This window comes from Artemia sp. Qi Xiang Cuo, chromosome 9 (genome assembly GCF_049724085.1).
Source record: "Artemia sp. Qi Xiang Cuo chromosome 9, ASM4972408v1, whole genome shotgun sequence".
NCBI classification, from domain to species: Eukaryota; Metazoa; Arthropoda; class Branchiopoda; order Anostraca; family Artemiidae; genus Artemia; species Artemia sp. Qi Xiang Cuo.
The window spans coordinates 55,312,141-55,333,783 of record NC_142802.1 but is presented as its reverse complement, the minus strand read 5'-3'; the positions used below and the strand labels follow the sequence as shown (position 1 = coordinate 55,333,783).

The following is a 21,643-nucleotide window of genomic DNA, read 5'->3' as shown; positions in this document are numbered from 1 at the left end:
ATAAAATTTAACTTGATGAAACTTATATATTTGAAATCAGCATTAAAATCTGATTCTTTTGATGTATCTATTTGTATCAAAATACTGTTTTCTAGAGTTTTGGTTACCATTGAGCCGGGTTGCTCCTTACTTACAGTTCGTTACCACGAACTGTTTGAAACTTAATACTTACGACTTTTTGAAATATTATATCTTCTTCCTCCTGGAAAAGTAACTTACCAATGCTTTAATCCCTTGATCTTTACATAAGCAGACGGACAACAGAGCAAAGACAATTAAACCATACAAAAGTTGATTTTTAATTCCAAACTTAATCCTTTCTTCAGGACTCTTGGAAATACTGCGAAGAATTTAACTCCTGACCTCTGTTGATATGAGGAAATATATTTAGACTAAGCTCGAATCACATTACATCACATTTTTAATTTCGACTGTACGGCAGTTGTTTAAATTTGCTCCCTAGATCTTTTTTGCAACCCTCTAGATTTTGAAAAATACCTATTTTGGGGGAAGGGGTGGGTGTTAGTAATTTCATTGAAATGCAGACAATGTATTTTGGCAAAGGACATCCATATTCTGTTCATATTTACGACAATTTTTCGTTCTTTTTAACTTTTAAAGTCGTTCTTTGCTCTCTTACGAAATTCGACCAACTGTTTCTTATTATCTTAGTTTCTAGCCTCGTTCTTCTACCCTCTTTTATTTCTAGGTGTCAGCACTATTTGGACACGTAGATCTTCTTTCTGCTATATTTTTTTTATTTTTTTCATAAACAAATTGTATCAGTAGGCCTCCTAAGTAATCTTGGGAGGAAGAGATATAGTAAGTTTCTGGGGGTATGGGAGATCACAAAGGAAAATGGTTTTGTAAATTACCGTACCTGTACTTTAGGGGCTGTACATGCCCATATGTACAGGGCTGTACCTGTGGGATATTGAAGAGTCAATGGGGAGACCAAACTAAGCTATGAGATCAACTCGTTTGGTCCTGTTCCACCGAAGAGGAATTTCTTCTATTTGAGTTTGATTCTAGCTGAAGAATATAATTTTTGACATATCAGGATTCAATTCAAGTCCAAATCATGTATGTAGATAGATAGATAGATGAATAACTTTATTAAAGCCATATATATATAAGTGTATAATAGGCCAGATATATTTGATGTGGTAGGAATTAAATTGTAATCTTCCTTCATTTTAACTATGCTTGAATAAATGTTCTTCGAGGCACTAGCTTTTTTCTTATAGCTTACCCTGTTGTATTTCTAGGTGTCAGCATTGGTTGGACGTGCAGATCTTCTTTGTGCTATATTTTTTAACTTGTCATGTCTGTGTTATTTCTACTGTGCCAGAAACAACTCATCGAGCTTATACACTCAAAGTCTTTTTTTGATTCTTTCAATGGCATTTTGCTGTCTATCTGTGTTATGCAAAGAACAGGGAATCATGGCATTGGTAAGTTGCTTTTGTAAGTAGCTCCTTGGTAAGTCTTAGGTAAGTGTGAAAAAGCCCTCAACGGATGGGAATTGATTACGTTACGTCAGAAACATGGTAACGAAAAATAACTAAAAAGTAACTAAGGATGCGGCACTAGACTCTATAGTCCAAACCAGTGGTGCAGATCTCCGTTTCATAGCCCTTCAGCCAGGACCTGCAGTGACGGGCTGGGGCCAGCCAGGGGCGTTGTTTCAGGGGGGGGGGGGGGCAAGGGGAGCAGTTGTCCCTCCAATAATTTGGGAAAACACATTGTACGGCCCATGCTCCTTGACTATCCGGATATGAACTCCTCTTCCCCCCCCCCTCCCCAATAAAAATGCTGAAGATTCGTCCCTATGACCAGCCATCGTGTGCTTTCGCACATCATTTTTGTAAAAAGTAACTAAGCTACAAGTCATTTTTGACTAGTAAAGATTCCATTTTTAATGAAACCACGGCCGTACCTATTAGATGGTAGGTACGGGGTTTGAACCACATTGAAGAAGCGGCATGTTTCTTTTTAAGGAGGAGGGTACTTTATTTTGTTGGGGGGTAGTCATAGTCATAGTCAGTAACAATTCGAAACAAACTGTAAAAATAGGTGTCGCCTGCTCTCTTTGACCTCCCTAATCGACACATTATTGTAAACAGTAGTATGTGGCACAGCTAGATGGAACTCTTGAAAATTGTGCCTAATTAACTTTGATCTTGCCTGGCTGAACAGCTCGGGGATTTAACAACAGGCCATGATCCGTGTATAAACCAAAGCTTTTGCTGTGGGGCTGATGGGCTACCACGGTTCAAGCAAAATTTTCTTTCAGATGGAACTGTTGAAAGAATATTTCAAGTCTGTATTTGAAAATTCAAAAAAAAAAAATAACTCTAAAGATTTAAAATGTAACATTCTAAGAAAAACGATCGTTTCCTGAGTGGATATGACCAACTACTATGACACCCCCCCCCCCCACCTCTACATAAAAGATAATAAAGTTTTTACAGCAGAAAATTTTTCGATAAAATTTTTTGTAGATGTAGTAAATGACATTAAATTATTTTTACCATTTAATCTAACAACCTTTTTTATCGCTTGTTTCTACAAAGAACGTTTATTCAAACCGTCTTATTTCACCATGATAGATGGATAGATTTATTCACACGAAAGCCCAGTTGGACCATGGTGACATGTTATTCAAGCTATTTTACCGTTTCCGTGTCGTTGTCGATTTTTCAGTCGATTTTTCAGAAATTTCATAAAAAACGAATCTTTACTCTTAGAAAATTTGTTCTTTCGTGATATAGGATAGTATTTTTACAGTTTAGTAAGATAGTATATTTGTTAGTAATAGAATAATTGAGTTCATGTGATACTAAATATTTTTTTTAACTTGAATTGTGGGATGGCTGTTTTCAAGTTTTATTTTTTGTTTTATTGAGAGGTAGGGAATGTTGATATATTCAACTATCTTTATGTGTCTGAAATCTTCCAGTTGAGCTAAATCACTGGTGAAAAGCCAGAACCTTAGTTATATATATATATATATATATATATATATATATATATATATATATATATATATATATATATATATATATATATATATATATAGGCTATATGTATATATATGTATATATATATATATATATATATATATATATATATATATATAGGCTATATGTATATATATATACACGAAAAGCACTTCATATATTCCTCTATAGCCAAATACATCTTAAAGTCTAAGAACTGCTGTGATTTGCATAATTTGTCTAAAGCTATTATTCCTTGAATATCTTGAAAGCTAATGTTCAACTTCGTGAAGTTCATCCGTTTTACTGAAAATCTGAAAAAAAAATTGGCGTTAATTTGAAAAATTATTGAAAAATGCATTTGAAATGTTGTTGACAGTTTGAAAAACTATTGCGTCATATCGAACAAACGTGAATTTTACAGAACAGACCAACAGTTAGCAGTAACTTTTAAGTTTTTAAAAAGGGATTTATAATTCTAATTCACTAACTACTACTACTACTGCTAACAATTTACTACAGGACCAAGCCGCCAGAGGCCAATACATCTGCGCATGATCCTCCTTAATTCCAATCTATTCAAAGCTTCCTTCTTTACACCCTCCTAAGAAGTCCCAATTTCATTAGAATCCGTTTTTACGATCTTTTCTCGCTCAATTCGGGGACCACCTGCTTTTCGTTTGGCCCTAAATAGTTGACCGAAAAGGCCAACTTTGATAATCTGTCATTCTTCATTCGCAGAACGTACTTGAAACAGTACTCAAACACACAATGTCCCAACGCTATTGCAAACATAGTACAATTAGAATGAGCTTTAGAATAAGAACTATATACAACAAAGAGGTTTATGGAGACAACGAGGTTTATGGTTTATAGAGAGGTTACAGGACGCAATCAGGACCATGCATGTAATTCATCACTTCCTCTGTAACTGCTATGGGAATTCATAATCATTTGTATTGGTGGCGTATTGAAAAAAGGGGGGAAGGAGGAAGCAGCGAAGAATTTTTGTCCCGTGGGCCCAGGCTCGGTTTTCAAGGGCGTTGTACATCAAATTCACTTTTACGAAATATGCCATATAGATTTTTTTGAATTAACGTAAATGAGACAATATAGCCCATACATATAATATAGATTCAAAAATAAACTTCATTGCTCAGAATCAAAAAGTGTTAACTATAAAATTCGAAACTTGTAGAAATCCGGTTTGAAACTAATAAAACGGTTTCTCAGACATCTGGAGTTTTTTTTTAGAAGGAATGGGTCAATATAGGTAAATATCTTCTTCCTCCTTAAAAAGTAACTTACCAATGCTTTAATCTCTTGATCTTTCCATAAGCAGACATAAAGTACAGTATCAGTATCAATAAACTACAAATACTAATATCAGTATCGATAAGGTATTGATAATAATCACTACCAATCCCATTGATATCAATTCAAATAACTCAGTAACCAGGTTCGAACCTGGGGACAAAATTGTGAATTAAGTTGATAGTTATTGACAATTTATAATTATTGTTAACATTATTATTGACAGTTATTATTATTCAGAATTGAAAAATTGACAATTACTGGAATTGAAAAAATGTGTTTGATCATGCTGAAATCCCATTTCTTAATATAGAAATGTATTCGGAAATCCAAAAAATGGACTAAATGTAAGGAAAATAGAATAAATTATGTGCAATATGTTAAACGCTTTGGGACTTCGGCAGAGGGCGGGGTGAAGCTCGCCCCCCCCCCCTTTGGTTACGTATCTGTGTTCATGCAAATTTAGTTTTTTTTTTCAAATGTGATAAGATAAGTAACTACAAGTCATACAAAACTAGTAGGCCTCATTCGATAGAGCGATGAAATTAGCATATAACCGAATTGTGACACATTCTTATGCGAATAAAATACTGTTGAAAATTTCTGGATTGTATTTTGTATATTAGAGTTATTCCAGGTTTTCATATCGCTTCACGTCCCTTATGACTGCTAAGACTATTTTTTATTCGTTCTAATCTCCGTTTTTGGAATTGGTCACTTTTATGCTATGACGCTGTGAAAAAAGAAATTTAAGTTTCAGAACATAGCTCAACTCAACACAATTGCAAGATATAATTAAATGCACAAATACAGGTAGGATTCGATTTTCTACTTATATTTTAGAAAATTGTAGAAAAAAGCCTTTATTTAGCGTAAAGACAAGAGTTGAGGAGCAGCCCCTCACATATGGAGTTATTTATTTTAGTTAAGTTTTAATGTCCTTACTTTTAAATTGAAAAAAATCGTTTTTCTTAAATTTAATAGCTGACCATTTAAAACGGCTTTTCCCATATAGAATATAAAAAAAAATCATTTTTTTTTCAAAAGAGAAAAAAAATTAAAATTTTCACCCCAGGAAATTGCCTTCCCAATCGTGTAAAATTTATCCTCAAAGATTCCTCCAGAAACTTTCCTCTCCACGGAATATATATATATATATATATATATATATATATATATATATATATATATATATATATATATATATGTATATATATATATTGTATATGATATGTATATATCATATACAGCAATTGTCATCAGTAGAAATACTCATCAGATCGAAATATCTAGACTTTTGTACCTGTTTTCACAGTGTAAATAAATGGATCTATCCCCATTTGAACCTTTATTTGGTCAATATATAGACTATATATAAAATAAGACTTACTATTGTATACTGATATTTGATGACTTTTGGATAAGATGTAGTTGTACATTCTTCTTCTTCAACAGAATTCGAAGGCACAATTTGAGGCTCCTTAACCACAGCATCTGCCGTCTTTCACTTGATTTGGTAAATGCAAAAAACAGAATTCGAAATTTAAGGTTCTGCACTATTTTGCGTTATACTTAATAACATCCTACTTAATTTATCGCAACATTTGATTTCAAGGTACTTTTGCCTGACAATCAACTGGGTTGAATTTAAAAAAAAAAAGAGGATCTTAGACTTTTTACTGTAGTAAAACTTGAAAAACAAAATTTGTACTTTTGAACTGGAATAGGCTTTCCAGAAAGTTTCTGATTTGAGTCTTGTGTCCCTGAGCTTATGCTACAAAACTATAAAAATGAGATCCAAATAATAACAGATTCCTTCCAATAACACTTGGTAGGTCACACAACTCAATAACCTCACAAATGAATCTGAAACAAAAACACAATGTATTTTACATATTTTCGATAAAAAGTCATACTTATACCATAATTGACATGCTAATTATTATTATTATTATTCATTTATTGCCCGTCAAAAAAAGGCACAGTAGACGGAGTAATCACTAAAGAAAACAAAAAGAAAAAAAGAAGGACACAAACACACATTGAAAATTCAAATACATGACAAAAAAAACTCTTCATTACTACGAACAATTGGATGCTAACGAAAGGATGATAAAAGTTTCTTTTAAAACGGGAGACAGATTTATTAATACTAATATTATTATTATTATTATCATTCATTTATTACCCGTCAGAAAAAAAGGTACATATACGGAATAATCACTAAAATGACAAAATAAAATAGAGAGAGGAAAAAAAATCATTATATACAATACATTAATACAAAAATACTATTGTGAACAAATTGGTGACCATGGATGATTAAACTTACTTTGAAAACGGAATAGAGATTTATTAATGCTAATATTAGGGTCAGCTAGCTTATACAAATGAATAATTTTACGGTTTCTTGTCCAAGGGGGCAAATGTAGAAGATATTTAGCAAATCTGAAGAAGATTAATCGTAGGTGCTTTTTATCTGTAACTGTAAAGAATTTCCAGAAAGGAGCAATGTAAAGCAGATGCGGAAGGGCTGTGGCGTTGTAAATGGATGCTAGAAGGTAAAGGTTGAAACGTAGTTTGCTTTTTACGATTACAGCGGTAGAAATGCTGATTTTACGCTCAACGTGAAAAATCTGCAAACGACGTGTGTAGCCTATAGATGTGCCAATTGGAAGGTCGAGGTATGCAATATGGTCTGCGGGTTTAACAAGAGAACCGTCCAGATTTAGAAGAGAAGTAGAGGGATTTCGCCAATTGAAAAGGATGACTTCGGATTTCTCAGGATTAAAAGACAGACCGATTTTTGAATATTCATCTTTGAGGATTTTGAAATTCTGCTCAATGCGCTGGATAGTACGGCTGAGATTCAAGATGTCATCACCATAACAAATAAGAGACATATCGATTCTCCCAAGAATGCATGAAGGAAGACACTTTGCCTTAGCTTCCAGGACACTATTATTGAACAGGGCTGGGGAAGTGATAGCTCCCTGTCTAGTCTCTTTCTTAACGAGGATGGGGTACTGAGGAATCACAAGCATATTCGAAGTTTGGCCTCACACGAGAATTAATGCAATTATATTGGGATTGATGAAGAGCCGATTGCAAGGGAAAACGGGATGGAAGTTTTAAACGCATTCTTAGATTCCTATATAAATCTCTGAGAACACGGACAACTGATGGATTTACACCTTGCCTTGTCATATGAAGAAGCATGGACAAATGAGTTAAGGAATCGAACACACGTTTAACGTCATGTCCGGCGAGGATCATACTTTCTCCCGAAGATTCAGCGTCGGCAAGGGCAGTAAAAACTTCTGTAAGAGCATGATAATAGCCAATATTAGTCTGAAAACCAAACTGATGTGGGGGAACGTAACATTTCTGTCTTAACTCATCAAGAAAAAGGAGCTCGAAAAGTTTGCATTTCGTAGTAGAGACGGTGATGGGACGGAAAGAGGAACATTGCAGCTCAGATTTCCCTTTTTTGGGAATGGGAGTCAGATCACCAATGCAGAACGAGGATGGAACAATACCTGTAACAAATATCATTTGCATGAGAAGGCTAAGGTGACGCACCAATAGATAACTTCCATTAATGATGTGTAGAGTGCTCACCTTATCTATCCAACAAGACGCTTTCTTTTTAAGTTGGGATATGGCTTTTATAACAGCATCACAAGTAACAACAAAATCAAGGTCAGGAGATTCATCAATGAAGTTGCTGAGCTCGTCACAAAATTGTGACTCTAAAACAGGATCAGGCTCAGAAAACTCACTTGAAAAATGGTATATCCACTCGGACAAAGGAATATCATTCGGGTCTGACAAATTGAAGGACATAGTACGAGGTAATAGCTTCCACGGTAGATCAGGTGAATTCCTGACCTTCTCGGGATAAAGTGTCTGCATTTTTGATCGATGAAGGGCAAGTTTCTTAGCAAAACATTTTTTTTGAAACTTTTCTCAGTTCATTGACTATTCCTTGAGGGGGCATAGGCAATCTCTCCATAATTTGTACCAAAATGTAGCACGGTCACAAGCTTCAGACAGCGCTAGATTTCCTGACCACCCGGGAACTTGGGTACCAACACGTAAATGCTAGAATCATTCTAGACATGCTGAGCTATTCCAAGCTTTAAGCATATTGTAGGGATAGATGTAGATTTCAGTCAGCCAAGAATTCTTCTTAGTATATTGGGCAGGGTTGTATCCAATCTTGCTAATGTGGGCCTTTCTGACTCCCTATACAATGCACAGCCATAATCCAGTTTGCTTATGATGACTGCCTTCACCAATTGGCTAGCAACTTGAAAAGGAGCACCCCTTTTATTTTTGCATATCATATTCATAAGGTTTGCCCTGGTTTTAAGGGAACTAATAAGGTAGTGTATATGATGGTTCCAAGCTAACTGCCAGCTCAAGCCCAAGGTAACAAAGCCTTTCAACATAAAGTATTTTCTTTGAGTAATTTATGACCTGGAGGGGGTAATGTCCTTCTCCTTCCTGAAAAGCATTAGGGTTGATTTTGATGGGGAAAATTCCTTATTATTGCCCAGTGCCCACAGTTATAGATTATTATTGTTGATGCAGGCTTTCAGTGTATTTTGATTTCTTGAAGTTGCAGTATCTACAACATCATCTGCATGAATATAGAGCTTACTTCCTAGGGCAATATCAAAATTTATATCACTACAATGAGCTAAAACAATAGTGGACTAAGCGCACTTCCCTGGGGGAGGCCTAATTTAGGTCTGATCTGGACATCAGGTAAAAAATTTACTATTTTAACCTCTAAATTCCTATTTATAAGGTAATCCCTAATCCAGCTAACAATATTCTTTGAAAAATTAAATTTAGCTAACTTTAAGATCAACTTCCCCATATCCACTCTGTCAAAAGCACCTTTTGCATCTTAAAAAGTTATTAATGTCTCCTTACCTTGCTTGAAGCACATTTTTATTTGGTGTTCCATAATAAAAAGGGCATCGGCCCTTTTACGCAAGAAACCAAGTTTCTGGTTGAAGATGACTGAGGAGGTTTAGGAGGATCTTAGCTTTTATTACGTGTTCTGTTAGTTGGCAGGGGCATGATGTAAGGTAGATAGGTCTATAAGATTTCACTTCTTTTGGGTTATTTCCTGATTTTAGAGTTGAAATTAATGTAGCCCTTTTCCAAAGATTAGGTACTTTACTGGTTTTTTAGTGATATATTAAATAATGCTTTTACAGCAACCTGTAACTTCTGAGACATATTTTTTATCAGTAGGTTATGTATCTTGTCAGGGTCTGATGCCCCTGATTTTAAATTTTTTAGAAAATTGTTGGCTCCTACTTTGTCAGCCTACTGGCTGGTGGATTTTAAGTTATTATGCATAAAAATTAGCTCAGTTTTTACCATATTACTAGCACGATATTGATAATAACCAACAGTGTGTTAATTGATTGTTCAGTTTTCTTAGGTTGTAATATTCACGCGTACTGTCCTGTCGAACAATTTTAAAATATTCTGTTTTCGATGAGGTTGAACGCTTTTGCTCTGAGGTAGTCCAATTTGAAGCCATGAAATGTACTATTTCTTTTGCTCAGGTTTGACTTTACATTCTTTTGGTTTGGATTGAATTACGTGAAAAAGGAGAAAAACTGACTAAAAAAGAAAATAGAAAAGTATAGTGAGGAAATATAGGCAAATATTTTCCAATTGACAGTCTATCAAGAAGTTTATATAAAACCGCGTTTATTTATGGGGTGAGGGGGAGTTTTATGCCTTATCATTGAGACCATGTTAGACTAATTTCGTCAAATTTATTTTCTGAAATTCAATTTGGCTACTACATTTTTCAAAGTACTGTAGCCGGGCTGTTTTAGGAAAATCGATTAGCTCAATTAGAAATTTTGTAAGACGGTTTGTCGGAAATCCAAACTGAGGCCGCTGGTCTTCCATTCTTAATATAAGTTTTCCTAAAGTATCAATCACTGAAAAGTGCCATTGTTTTCTTAAAGAAACATAAGATATCATTTTCAGGTATAGAAACTATGCATTGGTAAAAGGAATGCTTCTGATTTATCAAAAAGCAAATATATGTGTTCAAAGGTCTATAATTTAGAAAGACTCACTTTCTGAGTGTTTGTGAAAATACCCACCCAGATATTGTTTCTATGTTCGTCATACATAAGGCCGGCTTAATAGATCTTTCACTGGTAAACTTGTAAAAAGAGCTTAATTTTGTGCTGAAGCATCAACTCTTTCTTCAATAACTTGCTTCTCCCTCAGCATAATAAGACTATCACAGAGCTTTAAAAAGGTGTCTACAACAGCTTGGAATTTTACTTAGACGATTTGGTAAAGCTTTTCAACTAATAATTAGGAGTTTTTCTTGTTTAACTATCATTTTTAAAATTTAATCTTTTACTAGGTTTCCCACTTCTCAGCAAGGGTTTTCATTTCTATTTCATTCCATTTGTAGATTTTTTGTTCTTTGCACGATATCCTTTGTACTAGTCAAAGTATTTTACATCGATTGTTGGTATTACTCAAGAGCTTCCAGTTTTCATCATTGTGCAACGAACTTGGAAAAATTCAAGTCAAATGTTTACTGTGGCGACAGATCTGTATTTACCTTGGAGCTGTGTTTTTTTTATTAGCAAGATTTTGGATAATGGGTTCAAGCTTGCCTGAATTTAAAGATGTTGACAACCCTGGTTCGTTTGAGCCGCTTCTTTCATCGAGAGTAAGTATTTTATACAATTTTCTAATGACTAAAAAGTAATGGGAAAAGAAAAATGGTTACATTACCGATTTATTCAATTACTGTAAATATTCAAGATGTCGTGCCCAAAATGAAAGAAGAAATCTCGTACTTTTTTATAGATAATAAAAAGTGAGAAAGTGGTATTTATTCACCCGTCGTATTTGCATGGGTGTATCTAATTTTCTGATAAAAACAAGGTCAGCGAATGAAATATTTTCTTGTCTTGTTTATTAATTACTGACAACTTTTTATTGCCAAAAGGGTAATTGGAAAAGAGATAGGTTATTTTACGAACATATCCAATGATGATACATTTATCAAGATGCCGTGCACAAAATGAAAGAGGGAATCTCATACTCTTTTCGTAGATGTATTAGAAAGTAAGAAAAGTCCACCAAAGGGATCTTTATCCACCTGTCTTCTTTGCATGGGTGTATCTAATTTGCAGATAAAAACACGATCGTTAGCTCGTAGGCCGTTCCTTCGTAGCAGGAATCCCTCTTTGTTGGAGAATATTCTCAATCTTTTTCACTGTCTGGAAGTCTTTCTCGTGTTGTTTATTAATTACCGACAACTTTTTAATGCCTAAAAGGGTAAAAGGAAGGGTACCGGTATATTTAATGCTTATAGATATTTGAAGATGCTGGGTTCAAAATGAAAGAGGGAATCTCATACTCTTTTCGTAGATTTATTAGAAAGTAAGAAAAGTCCACCAAAGGGATCTTTATCCACCTGTCTTCTTTGCATGGGTGTATTTAATTTGCAGATAAAAACAAGATCGTTAGCTCGTAGGCCGTTCCTTCGTAGCAGGAATCCCTCTTTGTTGGAGAATATTCTCAATCTTTTTCACTGTCTGGAAGTCTTTCTCGTGTTGTTTATTAATTACCGACAACTTTTTAATGCCTAAAAGGGTAAAAGGAAGGGTACCGGTATATTTAATGCTTATAGATATTTGAAGATGCTGGGTTCAAAATGAAAGAGGGAATCTCATACTCTTTTCGTAGATTTATTAGAAAGTAAGAAAAGTCCACCAAAGGGATCTTTATCCACCTGTCTTCTTTGCATGGGTGTATCTAATTTGCAGATAAAAACAAGATCGTTAGCTCGTAGGCCGTTCCTTCGTAGCAGGAATCCCTCTTTGTTGGAGAATATTCTCAATCTTTTTCACTGTCTGGAAGTCTTTCTCGTGTTGTTTATTAATTACCGACAACTTTTTAATGCCTAAAAGGGTAAAAGGAAGGGTCCCGGTATATTTAATGCTTATAGATATTTGAAGATGCTGGGTTCAAAATGAAAGAGGGAATCTCATACTCTTTTCGTAGATTTATTAGAAAGTAAGAAAAGTCCACCAAAGGGATCTTTATCCACCTGTCTTCTTTGCATGGGTGTATCTAATTTGCAGATAAAAACAAGATCGTTAGCTCGTAGGCCGTTCCTTCGTAGCAGGAATCCCTCTTTGTTGGAGAATATTCTCAATCTTTTTCACTGTCTGGAAGTCTTTCTCGTGTTGTTTATTAATTACCGACAACTTTTTAATGCCTAAAAGGGTAAAAGGAAGGGTACCGGTATATTTAATGCTTATAGATATTTGAAGATGCTGGGACCCAGCATCTCATACTCTTTTCGTAGATTTATTAGAAAGTAAGAAAGGTCCACCAAAGGTATAGGTAATTTGAAAATTTGGAAAGGAAAAAGTAGACCTTTAATTCGCAAAAGTGGGCGTTAATTTGCAGGCCTTTAATTCATTGCAATAATCCCTCTTTGTAGGAGAGTTTTCACCTGTCTTTCTTGCGACTGAATTTTTTTTTCTCGTTTTGTTTATTGGTGACAAAGATTTATTTCCAGAATAGATACCAGATAACAAAGAAAAATTATTGCAATAAGCAAGCAGTTAAACAGTCAATGCCACCAGACAAATAGAAAAAAATGCATATTTTTATTATGTTATGAATTTTATGTTATTATGTTATCTGGTATATTATGAAATATAATAGAGGGTTATCGCTCATTATTGAAAACCTTTGCACAGGAGATAACCCGCTGTAGCTGGCCTTTTATTAAGTTTCACACGTGCTCTTTTAGCTTAAGATGGATTCAGAATGACAATGTTTGTTAATAATAATTAAATTTAGTAAACATACAATTAGGGATAGTGCCGATTTGTAACGCAAAGCAATGCGTCGAAGTGAAGCAAATGCATAAGTCTAATTTTGCTATAGGCCATAGGAGACTTCAAAAATATATAAAAATGTATCCGTGAAATGACTGGCCAGATTTACTATTAAAATACTTACACCTTATAACGCAATAGTACTTCGCCTTTTTTACATGAGTGAACACTTCATATTTTAGTGGGAAAAACAGGTTTTTCGTAATGACCCTCTTTGAACCTCCTGGTATTTTAGAGGCAACGCTTTAGCGCTGCCTATAGTAAAGAGTAATAAGGCTTCAGCGTGTTACGTTTTTATTTTCCTAGAGCCACTTTATTTGGAACGGATGGTCGGATAAACTTCGGAGAGTGTTCATTCGATTTAAAATTAAATTCTTAGTGCCCGTTTTAAGGATCAAAAGTGATCGGTGGCAACCAGCCCCCTTCTCATACCCTTAGTTCTCGAAAGGCATTGAAAATATTGGAAAGTAGCCCATTGTTGACACATAAGGTTTTTATGGGGAAAAGGGGGTATGTTTGGTTTTGTGTCTTCATGTGTCTCATTCTGGTCAAAAATGACCAGACATAGTAATCAAACAAATATAAGAGAGGAAACCTTTCAGAGTTTTTTTTTTTTTTTTTTACCTATCGGGTTTTTTTAGATGGATGCTGTAAATTTGTTTTTATTTTTTTTGTTAAACAAATTAATTTGTATTTGAAAAAAAAAAAAAAACAAAGTAGAAATAGAAAGTATTGAGAACAAAAAGAACAAAACAGAAAGATTGAGATAGTTCAGCAAAGACCTCCGCTCGGTCGTTTTCAGTGCAAGAGGAAGATTAGAAAGGTGTAGAAAACAGGGAAAAAGAAAAGCACGAAGAACAGAAAAAATAAATCAGAAAAATAGAACCAAGCTGAATAAAAAGATACCAAAATGATGTTTGAAAAAAAAACAAGCTTTTAAACAAAATAGAAAAAGAAAGAACTGAGAAAAAAAGAACAAAATAGAAAGATTGGGATAGTTTAGCAAAGACAAACACTCGGTCGTTTTCACTGCAAGTAAATAAAAGTGTGGACAATAGAGAAAAAAGGTGCGAATAACAGAAAAACATAAATCAGGAAAATAGAACTAAGCTGAATTTTAGATACCAAAACGATGTTTGAAAAAAAACAAGAATTAAAAAACTAAGCCTAGAATTAAACTAAGTTTTAAGAAACAGTTTGTCACTGTTTAAACTATTTGTGTTTCTATTGGGAGGCTAACGATCCTAGACACCAAAGTATAAACACATACTGACCAAGTACTGACAAAACTCTCCAAAAGTGACCCGCGTACCTCAGTGCCTCTAGAGGGTAAATGTTGTACTACTTAATCGCTCTGAGCCAATAAATTAAATTTAATACAGCTTTTACGGAACAAGTATAATCACCTACGGAACTTGTGATTTACTCGCCAGGTTCGCATAGGTATGGAATCGTCTCTGGAGACGCGGACAAAGGGTCACTTTTTTGTATGGAGAGGATAGGTTTTGTCAGTACTTGTTGTATGTGTTTATACTTTGCTAGACACCTTGTACCACAGTCTTGGTAAATATTCGGAAGTTGCATTCCTGGCCGTAGAGAATAAATGATATTGTATACCATTGTTCACTATTGTTTATTGATCATATATGAATAAATATCTATCTATAATCAAGACTTTATGGACTATTGTAAATATCGGTACTAGTACGTGAGTTTCACTCCAGAATGTTTGGAGTAAATTTATAAAGACGAAAATTAATGACTCTCATTTTAGTGATTTTTAAACATTGGGATTTAAGCACTTTAATTACCCCACACTTTTATAGGCTTGTTCATGATTTACCAAGTGTAGCTCTTCAGAAAATTGATAAATGCGGCCTCTATTTTTTCAACTATAGCTGCAAGTGTGTGTTCTCTTTTTAGTTATGAGAGGTGGCGTCAAGGTTCATTTGGGAATTCAAGACAGATTGAGAAGTGTCTATTTATTTACGATAGGTATTTTTTTTTCTAGTTTTTGAGTTATAACTACGTTTACGCAATAAACTTGTGGTTGCTCTTCGCACCCGATTGGCTGTGTTTCGATTGGTCTATGGGTTGCATTCCACCCGTCCGATCTCCCACTGATTCCAGATTGATAGTAGTCCTTGTTTTGTGGGTCTTCATCAGCCTCTGGATTTGGAAAATTTTACAATGGGTCAAGGTGACTGACGGCAAGTAAGTATTCTTCATGTTGTTTGTGTAGCCACAAATTTAGGGGACCTCAGATAATTTTTCAGGATATAGGGGGGGGGGGGGCAATGCTCAAAAGAGCATATGACTTTAGTACTAAATATGTAGTTGCTTTTATATATTGCTGTCTTTTCACTATGCCTTGGTTATGCTGCTACATTCCCACGCAAAATTTCATCCATTTTTGAAGTAAATTCACGTGCTGTGATGGTTTGCTTGTTATGTTGATATATTTATCTCGGCCATTTCAAAAGACTCTCGTAAAAAAAGAAAAAAAATGCGCTAACTGACGTTCTGATGTCCAATTCCGTCAGACGTTATGATTTTGAATCAAATTCCGGTTTCGGTTAGAAAAAAATGCAGTCGAAATTTTCCAAAAATTTTTCGCTGGAATGTGGAAAATTCAGCTCCATCAAACTAAACTACAGCTAATAGTTGTAGGACATCTAAAGTTTGTCCATTTCTGTCAAAGTAAAAAAAAAAGAAGAAAAAAATAGACAGCAGATCATAAAATAGAAGGTTCAGAGGAATTAATCTGCTTTGTGAGACGATATTTTAAATCATACAGAATTCGTAATTGACATCTCTTTTGAAAAATTTCTACCAAAAAATGAAGATTTTTAAAAATTAAAATTTTTTCTTCATTCTACTAGACCCCATGTTCCTGTATTTCCTGTTTGCACTTTGAACCATGCAATGGACCAATTTGTTATGAAAACTCTCTTGGTTTTATGTGTACCCGTTTTGAGTGGAATGTCTGTATAGTAAAAAAAGCGCAAGCTGTATAAAACCCGAGTAGTAACGTCAATTCTCGAGAATACAGATGTTGTGTGTGGGGGGGGGGGGGGCGGCCGAATTAGTTTTTTTCTTTTTTTTTTCATCGCAAAGCCCTCCCCCCCCCACAAAGAAATACATTTATCAATGAAAATACCCCAAGAAAGGAATTTTTCAAGATACGGGGGAGGATGAAAATTTAGGTAGCATAGCCCCCCTTCAAATTGACGCCACTATACCAGATCATCCTCTTTTGTTGCTTAGACTGGAGTGAATTAATGAGAAAAGAGAAGGGAACATGAGTATAGATTCTATTCCATGGATATTGTGAAATCTTGTCTAAAGAATTACATTACATTTTTTACATTATATTTACATTTTATTACATTTCACTATCGATCAAGTTTACTGAGACACAGATAATGGAATGATGGATTTTTTTCTATTCTATTTTCTATATATTTTTTCTATTATTTTTCTATTATAGATTGTTTTCTGTTTTCTATTATATATATTCTTTCTATTATTCTATTATTGTCTTTTTTTTCTAATTGATGTTTAGGTGTTTGGCACAATGCTCTTGTAAATTTATTTCTAAAATCATTTTGAAAAGTTATTAATGTCCTTTTATTTTATCAGTTTTTCTTATCCTTTGGGTCCTTTTACAACTTATCCCTACAATCGCAAATATTATAAAGTAGTTTTATAGTTGTCCTAGATTTTGTGGTAGTAATTACCATTCCTGTACAACTTCGGATAATACTATAGATACACATTGCTACCCGATATTGTTCTCACCCATTTTATTGTTAAAGAATATTATTGCTTCATCATGATTTGCACGTTATATCGCTGTTGGATGGATTTATTAATAATTTGGTGGCACTTTGAATCAAATGCTATAGTACTGTTTTTGGAACACGACTATGTAGTAAATAAATTAAGCTCCCGGTCAGAAAATATCAGATTGAATAAAAGCTGCCCAATTACAGCGTTAGTTTTACATTGACGTGGACTGTGGATATGGCTAGACTTTTAAATGGGATTCAACTACTAATGGGATTCATTAGATTTTTTTTTTACAATATTACCGAAGCTAGCTAGTCCCCTCTAAGAAACTGTTACTTCTGTCTCCATCTATAATTTGCATGCTTATTTGACCTGGGCAATTCCATTGAAGAATTACACAATTTATAATATCTTGATCTCCAAGAAAACTCCTCCTGATGTGACAGAATATCATATAATATGACAGATTTACAAAAGGTAATATTTAAGTTCATGGTGGCAGGATCATTGCAGGACAGTACATTTAGTAACAGGAATTGAAAGTAGATAGTCTTTTAAGTTCAATATATATATATGAATTAGCTTAGGGTGCTAATTCACTAAAATGAAGGGGAGGGGCATGGAAAAAATGAAGATCCAAAAAATTATAATTTTCCAGATCTAAGAGGGGGTAATTTTTTTTTGTTTAATTGTTTGAAGGAAAATTCCAAAAACAAGGTTTTATAAATCAGGGGGGGGATAAAATATAGGGAGGGAATAATTTCCCCCTTCTTTCACCATTGGTGCTGCTGGATTATCACCATCATATCCAAATTATTTGTGTTGTAGTTATAGTCAACGACCTTTTTTCTTATAGTTTGAAATTTTGTAGTATGGCTTAAGCAAAAGCTTAAGGAGGGCTGGATGTTCCGTTTTTTTTTTACATAAACCTCATATTAAATAAACCTCATATTAAATAAACCTATGAGGTTTATTTGAAAAAAACGGAACACTCAGCCCTCCTTAAGCTTTTGCTTGTTTGGAGATCATTCATAAAATCTCTGCACCGCGAAGGTGTTGTCTATTGCGAATCGTGTTTCAGGTTGTCTTACCCAGGCTGAAGGTATATAAAGGAGGAATAAAGCCTGATTCTACAATGTGTATCTCTTAATAAGAACCTTAAGAGGTGTAAAGGGATTGAAACGCTTTTTTATATATATTTTTTTTTCGCGGGAAAGTATGCTGCCTCTTGGAGTCTTAAAAACGAGGCAATTTGTTTTAAGAAATTTGATTCTAATGAACTGAATGGTCCATCTTTAATTCTTATTCGGCCTAATAAGTGCCAAATACCTAGAATTTGAGGAAAGAAAATTTTAAGTCCTCGTCGCTTATAGTTTGTTTGATTAAAAAAGGCACTAGAACTTTTAATTTCCGTTTGAATGAGGCCTCTCGCGACATTTTAGGACCACTGGGTCGATATGATCACCCGTGAAAAAAAAAAAAAAAAAAAACATGCATCCGTACCAAATTCCACATTTTTGCAGATAGGAGCTTGAAACCTCTACTTTATGGTTCTCTGATACGCTGAATCTGATGGTGTGATTTTCATTAAGGTTATATCACTTTTAGGAGGTGTTTGCTCCTTTTTCAAAAATAAGGCAAACTTTCTCAGGCCCGTAACTGTTGATGGGTAAGACTAAACTTGATGAAACTTACATATTTAAAATCAGCATAAAAATCTGATTTTTGTGATTATCTATTGGTATCAAAATCGGTTTTTTAGAGTTTTGGTTACTATTGAGAAGAGTCGCTCTTACTATACAGTTCGTTACCACGAACTGTTTGATTATGTGAGAAAATAAAATGACTTGTATCAAAAACATGCATGAAAATGCACAACTGCACAATAAAAGTGTGTACAGAGTGCACTAATTATGCTCTGGTAGCAGCATGGTATGTTGTGGTAGCATCTGATGGTGTAATTTTCATTCACTGGATGTTTTGAGGTTGCTTCCATCCTTTTTCAAAAATCGGGTAAATTTTCTGAGGCTTGTAACTTTTGATGGGTAACATTAAACTTGATGAATTTTATATATTTTGAATAGGCATCAAAATTCGATTCTTCTGATGTATCTATTGTCATCAAGACTATGTTTCTTAGAGTTTGGTTACTATTGAGCCGCATCGCTCCTTACTTCTAGTTCGTTACCACGAACCGTTTGAAAATGGCAAGTTTCTAACGTCTGCAGTTGTTAGGAAAAAATTGTCTCAAGCTGGATTGATGATATTTCATTATTTTTTGGGAAGATAAGTATTGCGGTGTGGTGCACCTTCTTTAAACCGGAATCATGCAAGAATTGTTTTAATCAGTATGATTGGGGACAAGTATTTTCGTTTTCAGGGGGGCAAAGGATTGCATATATGTCTTAATCAGTCTAAGTTTTATTCGCTTCCCATGTACTTTGAAGTAGGAAAATTTGTTTTCATACGAGTGGTTACCAAACAATCATAAATAGCTATGCGACGCTCAGTCGTAATTTTGCAATTCCTAGTAAAGTGTTGTATGTGGCGATCATTTGGTGATTCTTAGTGATTCGCTGCTGTATGTGGCTTGTACGGCTTGTGTGTGGTGATCATTTGGTGATCCTTAGTGATTCAGTGCTGTATTGTCTAAAAAAAACTACAAAAATTAGATTAGGATTTATCTTTATGGGCTATGTGGTACAATACTAGCTTATTCATAGTGCATTTTAAAATTATGGTCGCGACTTTGTGTCCGAGAATATAGATTTTAGTAGGTTTTAAGCAGAAACAGCGCATTAATGTACCAAGGACATCACAATAAAAAGCGTTTTCTGGCCTTCAGGACCCCAGGACCTCTTAGGTATATGTTATACATATCTTACACATATCATATCTTATACATGTACTATATCTTAGGTCTATACATAGAACTGCGATTTCCTAACATGTCCTTTCGGTTGTTTCAAAATTATGAAGTTTTTAGGCGCAGCACCAGATTTTCGCAAATGTGGTGCTGTACTACATTTGCCTCATTAAATCATCAAAATAAATAAGTAAAATTAATTTGGGTAAAATCTGTAAAACACTTGTGTCAAAACTAAAACATTGATAATTCGTTGACTCGCAAAGGCAACTAAATCTTCAAAGTAAAGCTATACCCTTTTAAGCTGCTTCATGCTACATGTTTTTAGCTTATTTTTTGCTGATTTTTACCCGCGTTTCTTTTTTAATTTCGGGGTCTGCTTTGTATAACCGAAAAAGGTTCCTTTTTATCAAAATTTAAAATTTGGCGCTCCCTATCAAAAACTACGTTGCTGCAAGTAGAGTTTTTTTTATAAATTGTGTGTAAATTTTTATACCGTGAATATAAAAATATTATAAAATATTTTTTTTAACTTTATTTTCAATTTTTCCCAATTTTTTGACTATGTAAGTTTCCATGTAACCAATCAAAACAATCAGAACTTTATGTTCACTGTCCTTGGTACTCCGAGATTTTTTTTTTTTTGATGCCCACCCCCACTCCTCGAAGTGACGGCAACTTTAACAAAAAAAATACTTTATACCGTAGACGTCACCTACCCTCCTTTGAGAAGGATTAAATAGCAACTGATCCGGACACACTTCAAACTACCATATGCTACAAAAATTAAACAATCCATAAAAAAAGAAGAAATTGCCTTTCCCATAACAAAAGGCGTCCCATTTTAAAACTGTTAAATAAAAAAAAAGTTTTTTTTTAACTAAAAGTAAGGAGCGACGTTAAAACTTAAAACGAACAGAAATTATTACGTATATGAAAGGGGCTGTCCCCTCCCCAACGCCTCGCTCTTTACGCTAAAGTTTTTTATTGTTAAAAAAAAATAGAGTTGTGAGAAAGTCAAACTTTAGCGTAAAGAGCGAGGCGTTGAGGAGGGGACAGCCCCTTTCATATACGGAATAATTTCTGTTCGTTTTAAGTTTTAACGTCGCTCTTTACTTTCAGCAAAAAAAACTTTTTTTTTATTTAATTTTGAACGTTTTTGAATTAATGCAGGTTTTGATTTCGGCTCACCGTACATGAATAACTAAAACAAAATTTGCATATTAATTTTACTTTTATTTGGTTAAATGGCTTTCTCGAAACTTGTTTAATTTTATATAGGAACGGTTTTATTAGTAAAAAATATACGTAACTTACGAATTAACTTAGGTAACGAACTTCTAGATTCATATATTTTCAATATGTATATTAGGGGGTTCGCCCCCTAGTCAATACCTTGCTCTTTACGCTAAAGTTCGGATTTTGTTCCAATTCTTTAAAAATGACCTCTTAATCACAAAGTCCGCTAAGTAGACTAAAAATCTCTTTGAAATTACTAAAAATTGTTTCGCTTAAAGAGTGAGGTATTGACTAGGGGGTGAACCCAAAAATATACGTAATATTTTCTGTTCGTTTTAAGTTTTGACGTTGCCCCTTAGTTTCAGTTGAAAAACTTTTTTTTTAATTTAGTTTCTGATTTTTTTTTTAAATAATGCTGGGAAATCCGGCGCCCCATTCATAGCAATGTCCCTTCCCCCATGAAAACTTCCTCCATGGAAAAATACTTCCACATAACCCCGATCCCC

General features: G+C 34.2%; 1 protein-coding gene across 2 annotated transcripts in view; it reads left to right on the top strand.

Moving 5' to 3' along the window:
- Positions 1-21,643, top strand: part of Tmtc4 (Transmembrane O-mannosyltransferase targeting cadherins 4) — a 123,932-nt gene that overhangs the window by 18,016 nt on the left and 84,273 nt on the right. For both annotated transcript variants that reach the window (XM_089094727.1, XM_089094726.1), the window contains exons 4-6: positions 1,269-1,454; positions 10,786-11,049; positions 15,252-15,454. In XM_089094727.1, the coding sequence (XP_088950853.1) occupies positions 1,269-1,454; positions 10,786-11,049; positions 15,252-15,454 (653 nt within the window). The remainder of the gene's footprint in view (positions 1-1,268; positions 1,455-10,785; positions 11,050-15,251; positions 15,455-21,643) is intronic.